General features: G+C 36.7%; 1 protein-coding gene across 3 annotated transcripts in view; it reads left to right on the top strand.

Annotated features, from left to right (window-relative positions):
- Positions 1-8,301, top strand: part of LOC141362822 (butyrophilin subfamily 1 member A1-like) — a 128,855-nt gene extending 120,554 nt beyond the window's left edge. For all 3 annotated transcript variants that reach the window (XM_073865074.1, XM_073865075.1, XM_073865073.1), the window contains exons 7-9: positions 7,060-7,104; positions 7,302-7,328; positions 7,624-8,301. In XM_073865074.1, the coding sequence (XP_073721175.1) occupies positions 7,060-7,104; positions 7,302-7,328; positions 7,624-8,147 (596 nt within the window). In that variant the 3' untranslated portion in view covers positions 8,148-8,301. The remainder of the gene's footprint in view (positions 1-7,059; positions 7,105-7,301; positions 7,329-7,623) is intronic.
- The last annotated feature ends 14,874 nt before the right edge of the window (positions 8,302-23,175 follow it).

Here is a 23,175-nt window from a genome sequence, read left to right as displayed (position 1 = left end):
AATGTATGCATAGTAAATGCATGCATCTCAATTTCAGACATGAAATCTATAAATCCCAAATGAGCGTGAAATTGTGCACAGCTGAACAGTTGCAGATTTCTGTCTTTAAAGATTTCTAATTAATGTCATTGACATATAAAAGAGCACCTGTTAATGTTTAAATCCTTTTCGAGCAACAAGAATGGCTTATTTTTACAAAAACCAGCAGCAATCGGACAAGCAAACTTCTGCTCAGACCCTGACCGGGTGGCACTTTTCCACGTCAAAGGCAGTTTTCTTAAATATGGACTTTGTCGTGGATTTTTGCGTAGACACACTTTATGATCAAATCTGTGCATACGAACGCTTTACAAATGAGGTACCAGATCTCATCGCATCCACTTGTTTAGTAAGTGTTAACAACACCATGAACTGTTTGCAATATCAATGGACTTTTAGGGGCGGTTTCCCAGACAGGGATTAGACTAGTCCTAGACTTAAACACTTTTAAGAGCTCTCCAAACTGAAAACAACTTGGACTTACATATTTTAAAATACATCAGTGCCGTTTGTTTTACCTCAAAATGCACACAGGCAATGTTTTTAGTAAGGCATGTTTGTTAAAACTAGCTATATTTCCTAATTAAACTAAGGCCTAGTCCTGGATTAAGCTAATCCTGGTCCGGGAAACCGCCCCTTAATGTATAAGCCAAACCTACTTTACACTCTTCAGTGCTTGTAACAGATTTTATCTCCACTTTGACCCAGAAAAACCTGCCTTGACTTGTCTTTGGGTGTTGTTGTCTAATATGGCACTTCTTCAGGATTGCAACACAGCGCTGTTGATCTGTGTTTTAATTATGCTTTTGATTCTTTATCATCTGTTATCTACGTCTAACTCGAGAGATGAACCTCCAGGGCCAAAACCATTGCCACTACTAAATCTGCTTAATTTCAACAGAGCACATTTGAGTCTCTGTGAGGTGAGTTAACACAGAACCAGACAAACCTGACTGATAAGATACCAGACACAATACTGTTTCCAAGGAACTTATAAAACAATTTCACACAGGTTAAAGATTTTAAGTTGAATACTCTGAATCAACAACATTTTTGGAGTCTCTGAAGATGAACTGAATCTCACTCCAGCTGTGGGCTTCACATTGAATCCATCACCACACAAACTGTGTGCAAACTGTCGCTGTATTAAAAGATATCTGAAGCTAAATAATGTAAATGTCAGATTGCACATAATCTTCTAAAATTTTTGACCCATGAAACAGTAAGAATATGACCATCCCACACCTGAAACACCACAAATTCATGTTAAACCTTATAATTAATGAAAGATTAAAGATTTTAGTCAACACAAAAAGAGAAAATTAACTCCTGTTTATCAGAATGATGGGAGGAGCTCATAAGTGAAAGTAAAATTAAACAAGTTTCTGCTTGATCCCACAAACTCTCATGATCAGAATTTATTAAGACGCCGTAGACGATTGTGAACAAATTTTGTTTGTATTTGTTTTTGTAAAAGTTTTGTGTCTAAAAACATTTTTTATTTTGTCATGTTTTTGAGAAGCTGTGTTGTGGAGTGATGGAGTTCATTTGTGTGACTCTGATGATTATTATTGGAATCACAGATTCAACAGCAGGTAAATATTCACACATTATAACTATAATATTAACTTTTTGTGGTTAAAACTGTTTACAAGCCCATTGTTACAAACAATGACTATTCATTTATTTTTCATGAATGGTTTCTTTAATTTTAACACGATGAAACCACACAACACCTCTCTGACAGCAGATTTCAGACGTGTTTTCTGTCTCTTACAGATCAGTTTGCTGTTGTTGGACCTGCAGCTCCTCTCCTCGCTGTATCTGGTGAAGATGTGATTCTGCCCTGTTCTCTCAAACCCAACATCAGTGCTGTAAACATGAGAGTCGAGTGGTTTAGACTTGATCTCAAAGACTCAGTAGTTCATCTCTATAAAGATCATGAAGATAAAAACACAAATCAGCTTCAGTCGTACAGAGAAAGAACTGAAGTGTTTAAAGATGAACTACAGAAAGGAAACACATCACTTAAACTCTCAAGAGTTCAGATCTCTGATGAAGGACTTTATAAATGTTTTATTGAGTATAAATCCTGGAGTGATGACATCACTGTTGATCTCAATGTTGAAGGCGAGCAAACTGTTTTATTGTTCTTGTACTTGTAAGTGATGTTCAGTAGCTTATTGGGTTAAGTGCATGTTGTCATAATCACAATAACCCAGAAGAAAACAAGGAAAAAAGTATAGGAAGAAAGTTATCACTAAATTAATGTTTTTTTTTTTCATTCTTGATGTGTAGCTGTAGGTAGTCCTCCACTCATCACTATAGATGGATTTGATGTTTCTGGTGGACTTCATCTTCAGTGTGAATCTAAAGGTTGGTACCCTGAACCTGAACTTGTGTGGCTGGACAGTGAAGGAGTCACTTTGACATCTGAAACTACAGACAAACAGAGAGAGACAGATGGATTCAGAGTGAAACACATGATCACTGTATATAACAGAGACAGTAAATATCACTGTAGAGTCAAACTGAGACATCACATGATGGAGACTGAGATTATTACATCAAGTAAGTACACACACACTGATTCTGAGTATGTGGTTTATTTTGTCTGATAATGATTTGATGCAGTAATACATGAAAATATTCATAATTCAAGTGAATATAATCAATGATATTAGATAAAGAGAGTTTTGTTTTGCAGGTAAAATGTTTAACTCTTTGAGGTCATCAGTGATCTTGATTTCTTTTGTATCTGTGCTCGGTGTGATCACTGTAATATTGATCGCTGTGTTCATCTATAGACACAGAGGTAACATTCATGTTTGTTATATTTATTATAATGTATGTACTGTATATAGTGTGACCTAAGGTTAGTTAAATTTAAAGAAATGTTGTTTTTGTCAACATTGAACATCTCATCAGTTAGTGGAGTTCAGTGTGAAGTTTTTCAGGTTTAGATTTATTTCATCTTCAACTGAACACACAGTGATTTAAGATTTCACTTCTCATACTGTAGTGCTTAAAAGTCAAGACTTTATATATTTTTCAGACAGTTTATGATCTGTGGTGTGTGTTGTAAACTGAACTGCATACATTATCCTGTAAAGACATCACAGTGTCAAGTGGACAAATCAAATTCAAACCAGAAATTAATCTTTATAAAATAATGTTGGATGTTTGTACATTAGTTTTTATGCCTGTAGTTGTTAAGAAATAATTATATAAGGTTAATGTTTTTTTTTCTTTTCAGAACAACAAAGAAAGGATCAGAGACTAAAGAGTGAAGATCAGAGACTAAAGAGTAAAGATCAGAGATTAAAGAGTGAAGATCAGAGGCTAAAGAGTGAAGAGAGGAAAATAAAAAATGGTAATTTTGTCTGTTGGTTATTTATGTTATTAATTTATTGTAAATTGAAAAACAGTTTTTATTCATTAAATATTAATAAATAATCATGTTATAATAACCCGTATTTAATTTAATTTGACAGTAATTTACATAAACATTTAGCTTATTGATAAAATAACATTGATGTTTCCATGTGTTTTATGTCTTTATTTAAAAAATGTGTTAAATATATTTACAGTGTTGAGTGATAAATGTGTGTGAATTACACTTAAAATGAAGTTTAATCAATGACACAAGACTGAAGACAAGAATCACTGCCCAGTGTGAACTTCAAGCTGTATTGTAATTGTATGAATTATATAAAGTTATAAAGAGTATTTATAACAGTCTTGATGTTCACAATAAGACAAACATCATGATTTAAAGCTGTTTGCTGTCTTAGGTCCTGGACTGTGTGTTGTCATTTACAGTAAACATTTATCAGGAGTTGTGCGGTCATCTGTACTTCAAGATTTATAGAAGAAGATAAAACAGTTTCTGTAGTGACCCATGAGTCCTGATCTCAGCCTGACTGAGATACTTTAACATCATCTCAAATAAAATTACATCTCAGTAATATTGATGAACATAAAGAGTTTAGTATGTAAAGAGGATCAGTGCAGAAATATTATTGACTCTTGTGTTGATCTGAAGCTGAAATTGTCACGGTCCTGTCGGACATCCGTGCTAGATTAGGTCTGAGTGCATCTGACAGGACCGTGGCAGTATCATGTTCTGTGTGGGGACATGTGGGATCACATTCTGTGTGTGGCTGCCACATGTTCCCGGTGTCTTGTTGCTGTCGTGATCTTGCCAGACCTTAGTATAGATCAGGTCTATGTTCTGTGGGCAAGGTCAGGGCAGCAGTGTGTGTACGTGGGAACACGTGTGTTCACATCATATCTGTGTGACACGTGTTCCCAGTGTTTTGTGGCTGTCATGGTCCTGCCTGACCTTGGTTATTATCCAGAGGGCAGGACCAGGGCAGCATTGTTTTATGTGGGAATACGTGTTGTTTCACATCATGTATGTGTAACACGTGTTCCCAGTGTCTTGTCACTTTTACCCTACTCCCTTATGTAATCATGTCTTAAGTGATTAATTATGTTCACCTGTTCCCCATTGATGTGCTGTCTATATAATGCCCTTGTGTTCTCTGTGTGGTGTGCGTGCGTTGTTGTAGATTCTGTGTTGATGTTCACCAGTTCCTATCCGAGTTCTTCTCGTGTTTTGTTTCATTTGTGTTTCATCCCGGTATTTTTGTTACTTTCTGTTTTACCCCCTCGTGGGTGTTTCTGTTTGTAAATAAATCATAGTTATATTTTCATACATCTTTTGCATTTGGGTTCTTCTTTATTTTTCATAATCCGGTTTAAGACCGATCGTGACAGAACGCACGCACCAAACTGAACCCAGCAGGGATGTTTGCTGGCAGCCGCCTGGCGATACGGGGAAGGAGATCCCGCCCCGCATACGAGTCGGGTTACGAGTGTTATGACCCACTCGTATGCGGGCCCGAAGGTAATGCCAGGCGGCGACCGATCGAATCGGTTGGATCCCGCCAGACTCAGTCCAAGATGAGGGACATGATGACCGGGGCTGTCAGGATGGGGAGATCGACTCCCATCTCCCCGGTGCTGGATACTACTCCCGGGGCCAGTCTCGGACCGGTACTCCCTGCGTCAAAAGGGAGGAGGAGAAGGACGAAGAGGGCCTCGGAACCGGCGCAACCAGAGACTCGTTATTCGCCGACACACCCGGAGACACGTCACCCGCCGGTGCAGCCGGAGACACGTCACCCGCCGGTGCAGCCGGAGACACGTCACCCGCCGGTGCAGCCGGAGACACGTCACCCGCCGGTGCAGCCGGAGACACGTCACCCGCCGGTGCAGCCGGAGACACGTCACCCGCCGGTGCAGCCGGAGACACGTCACCCGCCGGTGCAGCCGGAGACACGTCACCCGCCGGTGCAGCCGGAGACACGTCACCCGCCGGTGCAGCCGGAGACACGTCACCCGCCGGTGCAGCCGGAGACACGTCACCCGCCGGTGCAGCCGGAGACACGTCACCCGCCGGTGCAGCCGGAGACACGTCACCCGCCGGTGCAGCCGGGGACACGTCACCCGCCGGTGCAGCCGGGGACTCGTCACCCGCCGGTGCAGCCGGAGACACGTCACCCGCCGGTGCAGCCGGAGACACGTCACCAGCCGGTGCATCCGGAGACACGTCATCCGCCGATGCAGCCGGAGACACGTCACCAGCCGGCGCGCCCGGAGACACGTCATCCGCCGATGCAGCCGGAGACACGTCACCAGCCGGCGCAGCCGGGGACACGTCATCAGTCGGCTTTTCAGCCGCGGGACTTTAAAAATCATGTTCCCCATGGACATTTTGTTTCCCCTGTTTTTGCCCCCCCACCCCTTCATCATGTATTGTTTTTGTTACATCACCCCAATCCGTTTGTTACTTATGTTTGTTTACCCTTGTTGTTTGTGGTATTGTTGTCGTGGGTGTCTTCTGTTGTGAAGTCCATCGTTCCTCGTGTTTAATGTTTTTGTTTGTTTTTGTTTGTGACGTCTTGTATCCGTCTTTTAAGTGGGGGGTACTGTCACGGTCCTGTCGGACATCCGTGCTAGATTAGGTCTGAGTGCATCTGACAGGACCGTGGCAGTATCATGTTCTGTGTGGGGACATGTGGGATCACATTCTGTGTGTGGCTGCCACATGTTCCCGGTGTCTTGTTGCTGTCGTGATCTTGCCAGACCTTAGTATAGATCAGGTCTATGTTCTGTGGGCAAGGTCAGGGCAGCAGTGTGTGTACGTGGGAACACGTGTGTTCACATCATATCTGTGTGACACGTGTTCCCAGTGTTTTGTGGCTGTCATGGTCCTGCCTGACCTTGGTTATTATCCAGAGGGCAGGACCAGGGCAGCATTGTTTTATGTGGGAATACGTGTTGTTTCACATCATGTATGTGTAACACGTGTTCCCAGTGTCTTGTCACTTTTACCCTACTCCCTTATGTAATCATGTCTTAAGTGATTAATTATGTTCACCTGTTCCCCATTGATGTGCTGTCTATATAATGCCCTTGTGTTCTCTGTGTGGTGTGCGTGCGTTGTTGTAGATTCTGTGTTGATGTTCACCAGTTCCTATCCGAGTTCTTCTCGTGTTTTGTTTCATTTGTGTTTCATCCCGGTATTTTTGTTACTTTCTGTTTTACCCCCTCGTGGGTGTTTCTGTTTGTAAATAAATCATAGTTATATTTTCATACATCTTTTGCATTTGGGTTCTTCTTTATTTTTCATAATCCGGTTTAAGACCGATCGTGACAGAAATAATCACTCAATACATGAAACACTCAGTGAATGTTACTGCTGATAAAAGAGAGAAACTCAGTCATTATGATCAAGAGTTCACAAACTTTATTCACCTGCACTGTAAATATTTACACAAACATCTGTGTGTCTGTTGTGTGATTTAAGATTAGATTAAACAACATAAACATAAAATTATTCATTAAAACATGACAACATATTTAAATGTTTATGTTTGTTTTTAAATTCATTTTAATTTTGTTGTGTTGTTTTACTTATTCTGTTTTCTCTTTACCACATGAACTCTTTAGTACGTGAGAGACTTTCACTGATAGAGAAGGGGACTGTAAAAGATTGTGAGTTTATTTTCAATGTCTTTGATTCATTATTTGACAAACTTTCATTTGCTAAACCATTTAACACACTGTGTCAAATCATATGTAAGTAAAATAAATGTATTAGATTTTACTGTAATGTTTTGATCTCATTCTCAATCTTAAGTATAATTCTGTTATGATCTCTGTTTAACTCTTTACTGTCTGTCTGTTTTTAGTGAAATCTCTGTTAAGAAAATATGCAGGTAAGTTAAAGTTTGATGACATCATTAAAGTGTTATAGATCTACAGCTGTTAGATGAGACTGTATGTTGTTTTATTGTTTTTTATCCTCTTTATATTTTTCGTGTTCATTTGTTGTCATTTATTGTTCAGATTTGTCTTGTTTAGTTTCAGTTAATTTTCTCTATGCAGTGTGTTTATGTTTGTTTATTTCTCTGTAAAGTGATGTTGTGTTATAGAAAGACACAAACTAATAATATTATTATCATCATTATTACAACATTCATCTGTAAAGCAGAAATCTCAATATTTTAACAGTGAATGTGACTCTGGATCCTGATTCAGCTCATCCAGATCTCATTGTGTCTGAAGATGGGAAACAAGTGAGATATGAAGAACAATCAGGAACAGTGAAGGATGGAGATCAAAAGTTAAATTACAAGTTTAATGTACGTCTCTGTGTTCTTGGAAATGAAGGATTCACCTCAGGGTGTTTTTACTATGAGGTGCAGGTGAAGGGGTTAAATGGGTGGTTTGTGGGTGTGGCCAGAGAATCTGTTGAGAGGAAGGGGGTGATCAAGCTGAATCCTGAGAGTGGATTCTGGATGTCTGGTTTGAGAGGAAAGTATCAGGCTAGTGAGAGTCCATATGTTTATCTTCCCCTGAGTGTGGCACCTCAGAGAGTCGGGGTGTTTGTGGATTATGAGGAGGGTCGAGTCTCTTTTTATGATGTGGAGTCTATGTGTCATATCTACTCTTTTACTAATCAATCTTTTAATAAGAAACTATATCCTGTCATTTGGTCTGTGAACTCTGCACCACTCATTATCTGTGATCTCTAATGAGATTTAATCTAAGAAATAAAAATCCACTCCTTAAGTTATTTTTGTAACTTGAAATGTTATTATACACAGGGATGTTTGTGTCATTTTCAGAAACATTTGATGATGAATGATGATGGTAGTTTTTTGTCCCCTAAGAGAAACTAGTTTTGTGCATACAGTACATACATGTGATGCTGCATAACAATCAAACACGTGAATAACAATCACACAGTTGTGTCATTCATCAGTTTCATGGTCATAAGAACAAAAGAGGTTTTATCTTTAACATATGTGATCTTGTCTATAAACCCATCTAAAGTCATTGAAATAATGTCTATAAAACTGCAGTGGAAAGATTTGTTGGCTGTTTTGATGAGAATTACTTTTCAGATGAATGTTAATAAAACTGAGGAGGTGATCACAGACCCCAGATCAGTGGAAGACAGGAGCTCTGTTGTTGTTCACAGTCAGGACATTAATAAGTTTGCTTCCTATACTGTAAATATTTGGGGGTCCACATCGACAGTGAGCTTCAGTGGCATAAACATGTGTTAAGTGTTTGTATACAAGAGTTCATTAGCGTCTAGACATTTAAAGAAGATTACAATTATTTATAGAGAGCAGTAATGTTGTATATATTTTATAAAGCTACAATAGAATTTATTTTGTTATATGAAATTATTGTCTGGTTTGGGAGTCTAATGTTTAAAATAAAAACTCAAATAAATAATCTGTTGAGCGTGTCAGGGAAAATCATTAAAAAACAGAAGCTCAGAAGATATTTTTGATCCGTTCATCATACAGCAGATTAATAAGCTCTTAATAAACTCTTTACATGTGTTCAACTCTGAGTGATGTGTAAGAGATTTTAGGGTCCTGTTATGTAGACATAATCAATGTAGTGGAGGACTTTTATTATGCTTTTATTTTCATATTATTCATCCTATTTTTCATTTTTTAATTACAATCATAAGCTCATAAATTGTGATTCATATGGAGATCATGTTTTTCTGCTAACGTACAGAATTATGCTCTTTCTGTCTTTTGAGCAAAGTACAATGTCCAAGGACTTAAACATCATGTACTGAGAACAAGACATACGTTTTATGATTTCAGTAGATTTGTGTTTAACTGTTTATGTTCTTAATCACTGACAACACCATGGGGGTGAGAGCCTATTCTGCAGAATATATAAAATTCAGACAAAGAAAATTCTGTCGACAGTGTGTCTGTGTGATCCTTGACTTTGACTCTTAGTGAGTATTATTTGATGCGGCTAAAATTCCACGACATCTATATAAACATTAATTCACTGTAACACTGATAATAGACTTACTGTATATAGCAACTTGTGTAACTAAAGGCTGTGTGTTTTATATTTTCCCATTTTGGTAATGCATTATAATGGTATTGTTTTTTAAGGAAAGTGATGCTGATGTATGTGTGACAGTTGTGGATAATGTTTGAATGATGGCTGTATGTTTTTTTTTTTTTTTTTTGCAGCAGTGTTTCTCTTGTCTGAGACAATAATGTCACCTTGACCTTGAAGTGTAGAAACATCATCCAGATGAGTGTAGTTCAGATTCTGGATTGAGCACACCTTTAGAAGGATTCAGAGTAGTTTTCCTTACATTTTTGATTCATTAAAGGCATTAAAAACAGCTGTGTAACCATCATAGCAACACTAAAAGAGTCTCTGGACAAAGTACATTTTATCTAAAGTGTAGTGATCGTCACACAGGACACCAATTGTGTTGTACACAAGACACTAGAGGTGTTACTAGTTTTGGTCATGTTAACTCATTATGTGTGTGTGTGTGTTGAACTCACTGAATGGTTTAAATGAAGAGGTCACATTCCAACTATGGGTTAAATTGGCCATTCTGACCCTTTTACATATGTAGGACGATTTTATGTAGAAAACAGTGAAACACACACACACACACACACACACACACACACACACACACACACACACACACACACACACACACACACACACACACACACACACATAAATGTTAGCTGGGCTTTTGCAGATTGGGTCAAAACATTTCAGTATTAAATTTTTTTACCATTTGATACAAATTTTCTTTCTATTTTCTTTTCACTATTCCAATTAAAAAATGATCATGTTTATCAAAAAGTCTGCACTTTTGTGTCCATTTTTCCACATAATGATGTACAACACTTCAAAGCTTAATCTAATGTAGGCCTATGAGATCATATTAAATGGGTGAAGTCATTAAAAAATTATCATTACCGCAACATGATATTACATTAACAAATTTACAAAATCATGTTTCAGTTATGAGAACTAAAAAGTTGTCTAGGTACTATGACAAACAAAATTTTAACTTTTATCTGGAGAGAAAAAATAAGAACTGCTTACCTGGTAGCCATCTTGTGTGTCACAGTCAATTATGTCCCTTCCAACAATTTTTTTAAAATGTTAGTTCCTTAAAGGTGACATAGAATGATTGAATGGGGTATTTATCCTTGTTCTGTGATGTGACATGTAGACAAAAAAAATTTTTTTGTGTCTGTAATGCCTTAAAAGCTTCCTAAAAACCTCTCTCAAATAGCTTTATTAGGGTGGGGGATTTCAAACAAGTGGTTTTGCACCTATTTGGCTCCCCCTACTGGCTTAACTTGCAATCTCATTACAGATTGGCTGACTTTGCTGCCTTTAAAAAATGTAGCCAATTATTTTAAAGTGAAGGGGCAGTTAGATGCCTGTGATGTCATAAGCATCAGTTTTTCAGATTGGGCCATTTTCTGGCTGACATTTTTAAAAGAGGAATTTCTATGAGACTGAGATGTTTAGCATGTTTAGCACTTTTTGTATGTTAGTGAATGCAGGTAGACTACCATTATTCAACAAAGACAAGGTAAAAATGGTTTTTCATTCTCTGTCCCCTTTAAGGGGTTATACAATTATTGAAAATTGTTGCGGAGGATGAAAAAATTGGTCTTGGACACATTAATATTCCTTATTATTGTCTATCCATTACCAATGATCACCAAATACCACATGTTTCTTTACTGTAAATGTTTATAGTATAACATGCACTGGCTTTTAATGTCTAGCAATTGTCGTGACACTATGTGTATTTTTGTGTTTTTATATATTTCTTGTTGAAGGTTTTTATTTACTGTTTTTATTGTTTTGTTTTTATTGGAAAGCACTTTGGTTCACCTTGAGTGTTGTAAAGGGCTGTATAAATAAATGTTGATTGATTGATTGATTGATTGATTGATTGATTGATTGAAGCTTTTTATTTTTTAGATTTTTAAATTATAAATATTTCCGTCTCAAAGAACCCAAATCCAGTCATGGACTCTTTGCGGTAATGAAATGTTCCCCTTAAATGTGGCAAAACTACAAAACTGGTTTGTACGATGTCATTTGAAATCATGTGCAAAATAGTACATGAAGAGATGTTTGTAACTGTATGCTTCTTGCGCTGGTGCAAGCTATTAGTAAATCTGCCCCTTCATCTAAGAACACACATATTTAACTTTTCCAAATGATTATTGGTCAATCTCAGGTATTGGAGGATGGAGAAATGTTGGTAAAAGGACTGAAAGTAACAAGACTAGCATAGATTTAGCAAATAAATGAAATATTGCTGAATTAAATATGTGCTAATAGCATGAAGACTGAGCAAATTCTAGTGATTTACCATTTTTTTATTTTAAAGTAAACCGATAGCATCAAAGAAATAATATAGGTAACTGGACTGAACATTAAAGGAACAGTATGTAGGATTGTGGCCAAAACTGGTACTGCAATCACACAACTGGTGGCCAAAAACACAAAATGACAACATAAACATCAGTTGAGGGCTGCAACTTCAGTTTTTAAATGCCAATATCCTGGCCAGACCACTGTTGTGAGTGATATAAATATTTGAAATGAAAATGATTTCTTGATGTCTAGTGACATATCAGGGACATTTTATGATTAATTGATATAAATTTCTTACATACTGCTCCTTTAAGGTTGATATTCACAGTCATAGCATCAATATAAAAGGGACTTTTGATCTTTACATGACCTTCAGAAGATCCAGATGATGTCACTTCGTTTTACAAATGTGACTTGTGGAATATTCCTAGATTTCAGAGGGGTGAACGTGTTAGGTAACAGGACTGAGTGAAATCCTGGGGACATAAAAATTATTAATTTTTTCCATTGGTAAAAATATGTAAAGCAAAGATGGGATATAGACCTACACAAATATGCCAATAAAAAGATATCTGAAGAATGTTATGCTTTATATTTAAAGGTAAAGTATAGAGATAGAGATAGAGAGCAGTGATGGATAAAAATTAGGGGTGCACGATTCAGAAAATTTCACGATTCGATTCGATTCCGATTTTTAGGCTCAAGATTCGATTCAGAATCGATTTTCGATTCAAAAACTATTCACAGTATGTAAATGTAGTTTACTTTTTCCTATGTGACTGATTGTAGTAGATATACAATTTTAAAGAAAATAAACACAACAAATTAAATGTAGTTTGATATTACTTTATGTCTTTATGCAAAAATAAAAACTGATATGAAGCAATTAGATGACCCCTTTTATCAAACTCTATTAAATACAATAATATAGTATATTAATAGACAGTGCAGGTCTATAGATTAGAAATGTGACTGGTGTTATAATGGTTATTATTTCTATTAGATAGAGCAGAAGCTCTCTTGCCGGTTAAAAAAAAAGGCTAAATCCACTCATTATTTCAGATTCAAAAGTCTACTTGCTGTCCCAGTGACAAGGGACTTTACATTACAGTTTTGCGTTTTGTAAATCTTGAGTCAGCTTGAGCTTTGCTCGTTCATTGCAATAGGTTTTAGAAAATATATGGTTTATTAATAATAATAGAAAAGAGACAGTTTTATTGCCATAGAAACCGTCGGCATGCTGAAACTGCAAGCTAGCTTTAGCGCGGTAGCGCTCACGGCCACTCTCCGTTCGACTCGGGTTTTACACACAATATTAATCAGACTCGTGACCCGGAGTAATTAACTATGACTGACCCGGACCCGGCTGACCATTTCAAATACAAACCAGGGGCACGTTCAATCTCACACCGGTGCGCAACGTTTTGCTACGGTTTCCGGGTTGAACGACATGTTTCCTTTAAACGGTGTGCAACGGAATGCAACAGGTTTTAGAAGCGTTTTCTCTTGTTTGGTGGGTGTGTCAGAAATGTCAGCCCAATCAGCGGCAAGATGTATAAAACCACGCGATAGTAAAGAGACAGCTTGCTCAATGGGTTCAAGTTGGAATGTTGTCTTTCATTCTGGACACCAAGGTCAGTGACTGTAACATCGAGGGTCTTTTACAGTATTAAACACACATTTATAACGATTTGATCAGTCCTCAGAAACATTTAAAAAAGAATGGCCTCTCAGCTACCGTAGTTGCAACGCTTACGTCATCACAACAGAGTGTTCAATGCATCACCGTTTCTGTTTAATAAACGTTGTGCAACGTTTTGTCGGGGCTGAACGCAGCCCAGGTGTCGTGAGCAATCCAGTCCCCCCCGAGCAATTCGGTCTCCCCTAGGACCCCGATTGTTATCTAGCACTAATGCCTGCTCAAAAATGTGTCATTGCAATATCTCGTCTGCATACGCGGCTAGCAAGCTAATTATGTTGTACAAAATAGAAACATTATATTTAAAAAAAAAAAAAAAGTTAACTAAAAAAACAATATAATAAACTAATATTCATGTTGCAGACACGTCAGTACTTTTGTGTCATCATCTGCTTTACAAAAACAATACTTTTATTTTTTGTAAATTATTAACATACCTTACGGAATATATATTTTTAATAGTAAAAGTGTAGTAATCAATCATGGCTTATAATTATAATTTAAATGTGTGATTCAACTATGTAGTAATCATGTTTTGTATAAGTAATTAATGAGTAAGTAATTGTATAAGTAGACAGTCAAAAGTGTAAATGGTACAGTATAATAATCTAAATAATAAAATGACACAAGCAATGTGTAGATCTCCCACATATAGCCTCATTTATACTACTATATGAAACATATCATTTAAAAGACATCAATTGTAATTTTAACAACGTTCTAACTACAAAAATCATAACGCGATTTTGTAGGAATTGTAATAAGGCGCTAAGAAAACTACCCATGAGGAGTTTTTTCAGCCAATGGAGTCGTGCGGGGTCCTAGGGGAGACCGAATTGCCCGGGGGGACCGAATTGCTCACGACACCTGAACCATATGGGCCGCGGGTGCTCCGTGAAGTCCTCTAATGGTAAAACTTTGCTCAAGTTCAGAAACATGAAGGATACAATGTGACACGAGCTTGTTCGCGTCGCATCCGTGAACGCACACCGAACTCATTATGCCGCATAGTGATGGCCAAATGAAGCGTTTCGAAGCATTATTGCTTTCCGATACAATTGTGTCGAAAATGTATGGAAGCATATGGGTAGCTAAATTCAATTTAGAATGTAATATGCAATATGACAATGCAATATGTAAAATGACAATGCATTTCTGTATTTAAGTTTACATTTTCCATGCATTTATGTGCAATCCTTGGTGCAAAATAGAAATGAAAATGTAATACTTTAATTTACATTTTCCATTTTCTACAACCCTGTTTTAAATACATATTTTAATGCTTTAAAAGTTGCAAAATTAAAATGGAAATGTATTACCCGAACTGATATAATGTGTTTCACATTGTCAAGCAAAAACTGTAGCAAAATTATCATTTAAATGTAAATTTCCCTAAATGCATTTACATTTACAGGTGGGAAACTTGGGATTGCATTTTCATTTACAATGCATGCAATGGATGTAGCAAAATTAAATTGGAAATGTATTAGCTGGATTGATTATATGTGCTTTACATGGTCAAGCAAAAACTGTAGCAAAATGATCGTTTAAATGTAATTTTCCCTAAATGCATTTACATTTACGGGTGGGAAACTTGGGATTGCATTTTCATTTACATAGCGCGCAACGGATGTAGCAAAATTCAATTGAAAATGCATTCCGAGTTGACCACGCCCCCGCCCTGTGAATCACTGCGTCAAGGCGGGGCCAACAACTCCCATTGCCTGGCCTCTCACGTGGGAAACATGGCGGCAACAGGGCTGATTGAGAGTGTTACATTCGCTGACCGATTACGTGAAGCATAAACAGAGAAATATTAGTGTTTATGGAGATTATTACGTGTCTGTAGGTGACAGAACTACAGCGTTGTTTGATCCTCTCACCGAATTGTCTGCATTATCAGACGCTAGTTCACCTCGCACTGTCATGTGGCTGCCTTTGCATTCAAGTAGCCTACGGATGTTTCTACCGCGAACATTTCATCACAGTTCAAATAAACACTGACTGTTACATGTATGTGAATGTATTTTTACGTTGAAAACATTGTTACATTTTTTAAAGATTTTAAAATACAGATAATGGTGTTATAACCTCAGACGGAGCGAATTATAAAAGGTATATAGGCTATATAACAGACTATTCTTAATTTAGTTTGATATGTTTTTGTAGAAGAAGAATAAACATTCTGTTCCAGTGAAAGTCTTTAACAATTATGCAATAATGGATTATCATCTAACTATCATCTAACAAGAATAACCATGGTTTTACTACAGTAAGGTTTAAGGTTTTTTAAGCTATTGGGTGGTTGGTTTTCGAAACGATCTTGTAACCATGATTTTGGCTTTAACTATAGTAAAACTATGATAAATTTTCTTAAGGGTCCAAGACGGAGTCATATTGCTTGTTTTACTGTTTGCATCTCCAGCAATCCGGTTCATAACCAGAGCACCGCAAATAATAATTTTTTTCTAAGTTTCGTTTCATTCTCCATGTCTGTCTCGGTTAGCTCTTCTGTTTTATCGGTAAAAAGAGGCTAATTTCTCATGATGCGGAGCACGTCTAAATAACACGCGATTAAGTGAAATCAGAAAACCCAGCGGTGTTAAATCTCGAATAAGTTACTGCGAACCGAATGGCCAAAACAATTAGAAATACATACAAAATAATTTTCATGTATACTTCTTTACATAAAATAACACAGATCAAGTGATACGCATTAAATGACCATTCTATATTACAATGCCTTAAACCTGTGACACGTTAAAAAAAATTAATAGATTTTTTTCTTTTCGAATAAGAGCATATTGACCCGATCAGACCAAACATACATTTAACTTATGTACCTTTATACACTTTCATAGCAGAAGCGTAGTGAAGGGTAGGCTACTGACCTGTGGCCAGTGACGTCGTCTTATCTTATTCACTATTTTTAATGTTCTTATTTATTTATATCCACAAAAGTTATTAACAAAACATAAATTAAAATTAAGAAACAAATTAAATGAAATTAAATTCGTTTTAATGAAGCAAACAAAACATGTGAAGTAAAATTACGTTTAATTGTGGTAGTCGTAACAGCAAACAGTAAAACAATTAATGACCCTTACCAAAATGAACCGTTTTACCTTAAAGCAAAATAAAAAAAAACATGTTTACTACAGATTTTCTACAACCATAGTTAAACCTTACTATAGTAAAACCATGGTTATTCTTGTTAAATGATAATCCATGCATTATTGTTAAAGAACAGAATTTTACCGGAACAGATAATGGTTCTTCTTCTTCACAAAACATGTCAAAAGGTATTTATGTCGAAGTTCAGTCTGTCTACCTTTTTTCACTCCGTGAGGGGTTTTAACGCTTTTTTCTGTATTTTAAAATAATTAAAAAAGATTTGGACAATGTTTTCAACGTATAAATACATACATGTAACAGTCAGGGTTTATTTGAACTGTGATGAAATGTTCGCGGAAGAAACATCTGTAGGCCCTCAGTGGTAAAAAAAAACAAGAGTAATACAAACCGTAATCAATTTTTTTCACAATAATAAAATCATGGCTAATTTTAAGGATTAACTTTACAAAATGATACCTGTTTGGAAGACAGGGATGCGCACCTGTCAATATTAACAGAGCGAGGCCAGAGACAACAGGAAGCAATAAATGGAATTATGTGTGCATCTTTGAATACTGTAAGAATATTTCCTTTAAATATATTATTTGTCATATAAAGTGTTGAGAGATAATAATGTTTTTTCCACTGTCATTGCTTATTTTGACCTGTTAGTGTGGTTAAAAGCGTGTTTGGCGCATTTACCATAAGAGTTTATTTCAGTAATATTGCTTATTGTTTTATAATAATACAATTTATATCAATCCTGCTTCCTTCTCTGTTTATTCATTTCATGGTGCTGTTATGTTAAGTCTAATATTCAAATCATATGCGGAATAATGTGTGCATCTCTGAATAACTTTGAAAATAATTTTGTCAACGTTTTAGAAACAATAATGTTGAAAGATATTTATTGCCATATGAGACGTTTATTGCCGTTGAATACTCTCGTCTATAATATGGAAATCATATATACGTAGGAAATATAATGTGGTACACTGCAAAGTTACACTGCTAATTTTTATTAATGATATATGTGGGGATAAATAAACATTTGCAAATCTGCTGATTTGATCCATTAATTTCCTGACCACCAGGCTAGAGATTTTAAGTAAGCAATAAGGTACGAGAGGCTGTGCTGTATCGTGAATAAGTAACGGCTGAAGGGCGTTGTTAGGCACGACGCGAAGCGGAGTGCCTGCAACCCCTTCAGCCGTTACTTATTCACGATACAGCACTTGCCTCGAGTACCTTATTGCTTTTATAAAATGGTTACCACACAATATTAAAGTAAAAAAAAATATTAGTGCAACTTTCATGAAGTTAAATCAATAAAAGCATTCCTTCTGCTAGAAAAAATAGTCCCTGACTGCGAACAATAACATGAAAGCTCAAATAAAAACAACAAACTGTTCTCAGACTTTGTCTCATTATATGTTTATGTGTTGCTAAGGGTGTTGCTAAGGGCGCAGTGATATTAAATAGAACCGTTGGGTGAAGCGGTCATAGCAGTGTTTTATCGTGAATAAAGCACACCTATTGACCAATCAGAATCAAGGATTGGAACTAACCGTTTTATAAACATCATTAATCCACACTTACTAGTCTATCAAATAATATCTAAAGTATATTGTTTTGTGAAAAAAAAATGATGATGTTATATTGTTTTTGCGCTTTTCCGCAGGAAGTGTCAATCACACGATATTTTTATAGTCAAAAGCAGCGGTCAGCAGCTGCAGCGCACTGCAAACAGAGTGTGAAAGCACAAGACGGCTGCTTGACAAATCTAACCGCATACATACTGCAATAAACACATCAAAGGCCAACAGGCTATGCCATTTGTTGAGGGGTCGTTCATTGATCCCCGTATTTTTGTAAATCCTAGACATGTTGGACCTGCCGAACGGGTTGAGGGCACTTTACTGTGTTGAGCAGAAAGGCTGCACAGTTTGACCAGCGGGAATCGGCCGCACATCAGGCTGCCAGATTGTGTTGCTAACTCGCAATGTATAACTATTATCAGACCGGCGTTCGCAGCCTCAAAACACTGCCGGTCCACCGGGAAAAGTCCCGACTTTCCCGATTGCCGCTCCGCTACTTGAATGCGAAGGCACGAAAGGCAGCCACAGGACAGTGCGAGGTGAACTAGCGTCTGATAATGCAGGCAATTCGGTGAGAGGATCAAACAACGCTGTAGTTCTGTCACCTACAGACACGTAATAATCTCCATAAACACTAATATTTCTCTGTTTATGCTTCACTTAATCGGTCAGCGAATATAACAGTCTCAATCAGCCCTGCTGCCGCCATGTTTCCCACGTGAGAGGCCAGGCAATGGGAGTTGTTGGCCCCGCCTTGACGCAGTGATTCACAGGGCGGGGGCGTGGTCAACTCGGAATGCATTTTCAATTGAATTTTGCTACATCCGTTGCGCGCTATGTAAATGAAAATGCAATTCCATGTTTCCCACCCGTAAATGTAAATGCATTTAGAGAAAATTACATTTAAACGATCATTTTGCTACAGTTTTTGCTTGACCATGTAAAGCATATCTAATCAATCCAGCTAATACATTTCCAATTTAATTTTGCTACATCCATTGCATGCATTGTAAATGAAAATGCAATCCCAAGTTTCCCACCTGTAAATGTAAATGCATTTAGGGAAATTTACATTTAAATGACAATTTTGCTACAGTTTTTGCTTTACAATGTGAAACACATTATATCAGTTCGGGTAATACATTTCCATTTTAATTTTGCAACTTTTAAAGCATTAAAATATGTATTTAAAACAGGGCTGTAGAAAATGGAAAATGTAAATTAAAGTATTACATTTTCATTTCTATTTTGCACCAAGGATTGCACATAAATGCATGGAAAATGTAAACTTAAATACAGAAATGCATTGTCATTTTACATATTGCATTGTCATATTGCATATTACATTCTAAATTGAATTTAGCTACCCATATGCTTCCATAGTGCAGCACCTCTTCGGGAACTGCGCTGGCTAACTCAGGCGGCTGATCTCGAATCGCTCTCGCGGTACTTAAGTGAGTGGTTTGTTGGTGTGGCCAGAGAATCTGTTAAGAGGAAAGGGTTTGTCAGTCTGAATCCTGAGAAGGGATACTGGGTGGCTGGTTTGAGAGGAGGAAAGTATATTCCTATTTCTGTGAGCGTGAAGCCTCAGAGAGTCGGGGTGTTTGTGGATAATGATGAGGGTCGAGTCTCTTTTTATGATGTGGAGTCTATGTGTCATATATATACTCATTTACTGATCAATCTTTTAAGGAGAAGCTACATCCGATCTTTTGGCATAGTAACTCTGCACCTCTCATCATCTGTGATCTCTGAGATTTAATCTAAATATAAAAATCCTCTCCTTAAGTTATTTGTGTAACTTGGAATGATATTATACACGGGGATGTGCGTGTCATTTTCAGTAACATACATTTGATGCTAATCTGGTAGGCTCTGGCATAAAGCTTGTGGCACTGGAAAGCCTTGTTGACCGCTGTTCACTACTAAAGGACTGTAACAATCTTTTCAATAATGTCATGGGGAGCTGTTGACCACCTGTTGAATCTGTGTCTAGTTAGATGAATTCATTCAGCATTGAAAACACAACTAAGATTATTCAGTAAACTCTGCTCATTTTGGGCCCTATCATACACCTGGCTCAATGCAGCGAAAGTTTTTTTTTACTTTTCACTTTCAAGTCCTGCGCCACACTGTTTACATACCAAATGCATTTGCACCCATTTGTGCGCCCATGGCTGGTCAGAGCCAGAAGTGTTTAGGCGCATTGTTGGTGCATTGCTATTTTAAGGCAACTGAAATGGACTGTGCCACTGACCAACTAAAACCTGATCTAAAGTCAATGGCACAATTTTTTACATTTACAGTATTTAGAGAGCGTGTTAGTATTTATTATCCACCTATAAATAGGACGACAATGTGCTTATTACACACACAACCATTTGTGACATGTGCTCGCGGAATGAGCACATTTTCAACATTTATTTGATTGACGTTGAGACAGATAGCTTTAAGATCTACTGTAATGCACGGATCTAATATAATGTTACACATCAGATATTTTTTCCTCAACAGTTAACCAAACATTCACTTAAGACATAACAGATTATATCTGCATGAATTCTTGTCAAAACAGATATTTTTAAACTGTGTATATATATATCGGGTTCGCGCACTCCCGCATTGTGTCCATGCTTCAGATCTGTCAGTGCGAAGAAGGTCGTTTTCTAGTCTGTAAGTCTTAATAACTCTTTCAACATTTTCTAATGTTTCTAAACCAAAATCAAAATGTCAGACGCGCATGTGGATGGATGCATCCAAAAAATAATATTTATAATTTCTTTTGCCTGAAGCTCAAAATTAGTTAGTGCGCATTAAGACTAATTTTGCCAGCATGGGTCAGATTTTTAAATATGAAAAATTAAAGGATTAAAATGTAAAAGATTATTATTGAGTCTCTTGAACACAAATGAGGACGTATTATAGGACTTAAAAAGGTAGATTTATTTGAAATGATTTGTTTAAAAATGCTACCCCACAGATTTAATGTATGTGATGACTTTGTGGATATGGTGAGATGAAAACCATTTTTATCGAAACACTCACAATGATCTCTTAGGTGCTGTTGTGATTTGCTAAACGTTTGTAAATTCTTTATCTCCTGTTTTTTACAAAAAAAGTATTTTTGAGTGCAAACCTTTTTTTGCATGTTTGTAAATTATTCTTCATCATTTTTTGAGTTTACAGTGATCATTTATCCATACTTTTTCAGGACACGCCCTAAGATTGCGCTGTGCACTATAGATCATACACTTAGATCATTAAAATAGGGCCTTTATTTTATCATTGCTTTATCTTCCTGATGGTCTTCTCCATCTCTGTCTCATGATTGAGTAACAGACAAGAAGATCATTATCCTGATAGAGACTGACATCATGACCTACAGTATTATCAACAATAAATAACACACTTCATTAAATCATCAGCATGTTTTGTTTAAAATATTAATGTAGTCAATTTGTGAAGTCCTGTCACAGTTCTGACTTCAGTTTGTGTAAATGTTCATGAATTCTGATTATACTTTGTTGGTTATTCATTTTTAGTCTGGTTGTATTTTGCTAATTGGGAGGAGAAAGTGAGACAAAGAAAAATATGTAACATAAGATTGTGAATGAACATTTTACATTTGCTAGGAAAATTATTGTTAAGAAATGTTGACTGTTAGATCACAAAGCTTCATTTTCTTCATTTCTTCATTGTGTTAAACACATGTGTCACATTAATAAACTTTGTAGTCATTTGTTTTTTTCTTATTGATTTCACTTTGGTTTTGTCACATTAAATAATATTTGTGAAACTGTCTGTGAAATCTTGGCAAGTATTGTAATGTTTTACCATTTAGTAAATTTTTTCGAATTCAACTTTTTTTGCTTTTCAAATTAAACAGTGATGATGTTTACCAAAAAGTCTGAGCTTTTGTGTCCATTTTTCCATATAATGTGTTGATACTGATGGACGTGTTGAAAATGTTTTAAATCTAAGGAGGGAGGGTAATTATAGATGAATTCTTAGATGGGTTTAAAATAACATAAAACTAAAATTTTTATATTCTTGAGTACTTAAGTCACACAAATGTTTATTATACTTTATTAGTCCTTAAGAGAGAGAGGGGGGGAGTGCTTTCATGTCACATTAACAAACCAGAAAACAGGGACCTCGTTTATAAAATGCTATACATTTTATATATAATGAATTAACGCATAGAAAATGCACATATGCCTCACTTTCAGATGTGAAATCTATAAATCGCAAATGAGCTTAAAATTGTGCACAGCTGAACAGTTGCAGATTTCTGCCTTTAAACAATTTCTAATTATTGTCATTGACATATAGGGCACCTGTTAATGTTTAAATCCTTTTGAGCAGCAAGAATGGCTTATATTTCCAAAAACCTGCAGCAATCAGACAAGCAAACGTCTGCTCAGACCCTGATGTGGCGATAAGCACTTTTCCACATCAAAGACAGTTTTTATAAATATGGACTTTGTCGTGGATTTTTGCGTACACACACTTTAAGATCAAATCTGTGCGTACACACGCTTTATAAATGAGGCCCCATCTCATCACATCTGCTTGTCTAGTAAGTGTTAACAGCACCATGAACTGATTGCAATATCAATGAACCTTTAATGTATCAGCCACACCTACTTTACACCTTTCAGTGCTTGTTACAGATATCTCCACTTTATCCTACAAATTCTCAACTGACTTGTCTTTGGGTGTTGTCTAAATATGGGGCTTCTTCAGAATTACAGCACAGCGCTATTGATCTGTGTTTTAATTCTGCTTTTGGTTCTTTAACATCTCTTCTCTGGGTCTAACTCGAGAAATGAACCTCCTGGGCCAAAACCATTGCCACTGGAAATCTGCTTAATGTTGGATTTCAACAGACCATATTTGAGTCTCTGTGAGGTGAGTTAACACAGAACCAGACAAACCTGACTG

Source organism: Misgurnus anguillicaudatus, unplaced genomic scaffold, assembly GCF_027580225.2.
Source record: "Misgurnus anguillicaudatus unplaced genomic scaffold, ASM2758022v2 HiC_scaffold_29, whole genome shotgun sequence".
Lineage (NCBI taxonomy): Eukaryota > Metazoa > Chordata > Actinopteri > Cypriniformes > Cobitidae > Misgurnus > Misgurnus anguillicaudatus.
The sequence above is the reverse complement of the archived record's forward strand: the minus strand, read 5'-3'. Positions and strand labels throughout refer to the sequence as shown.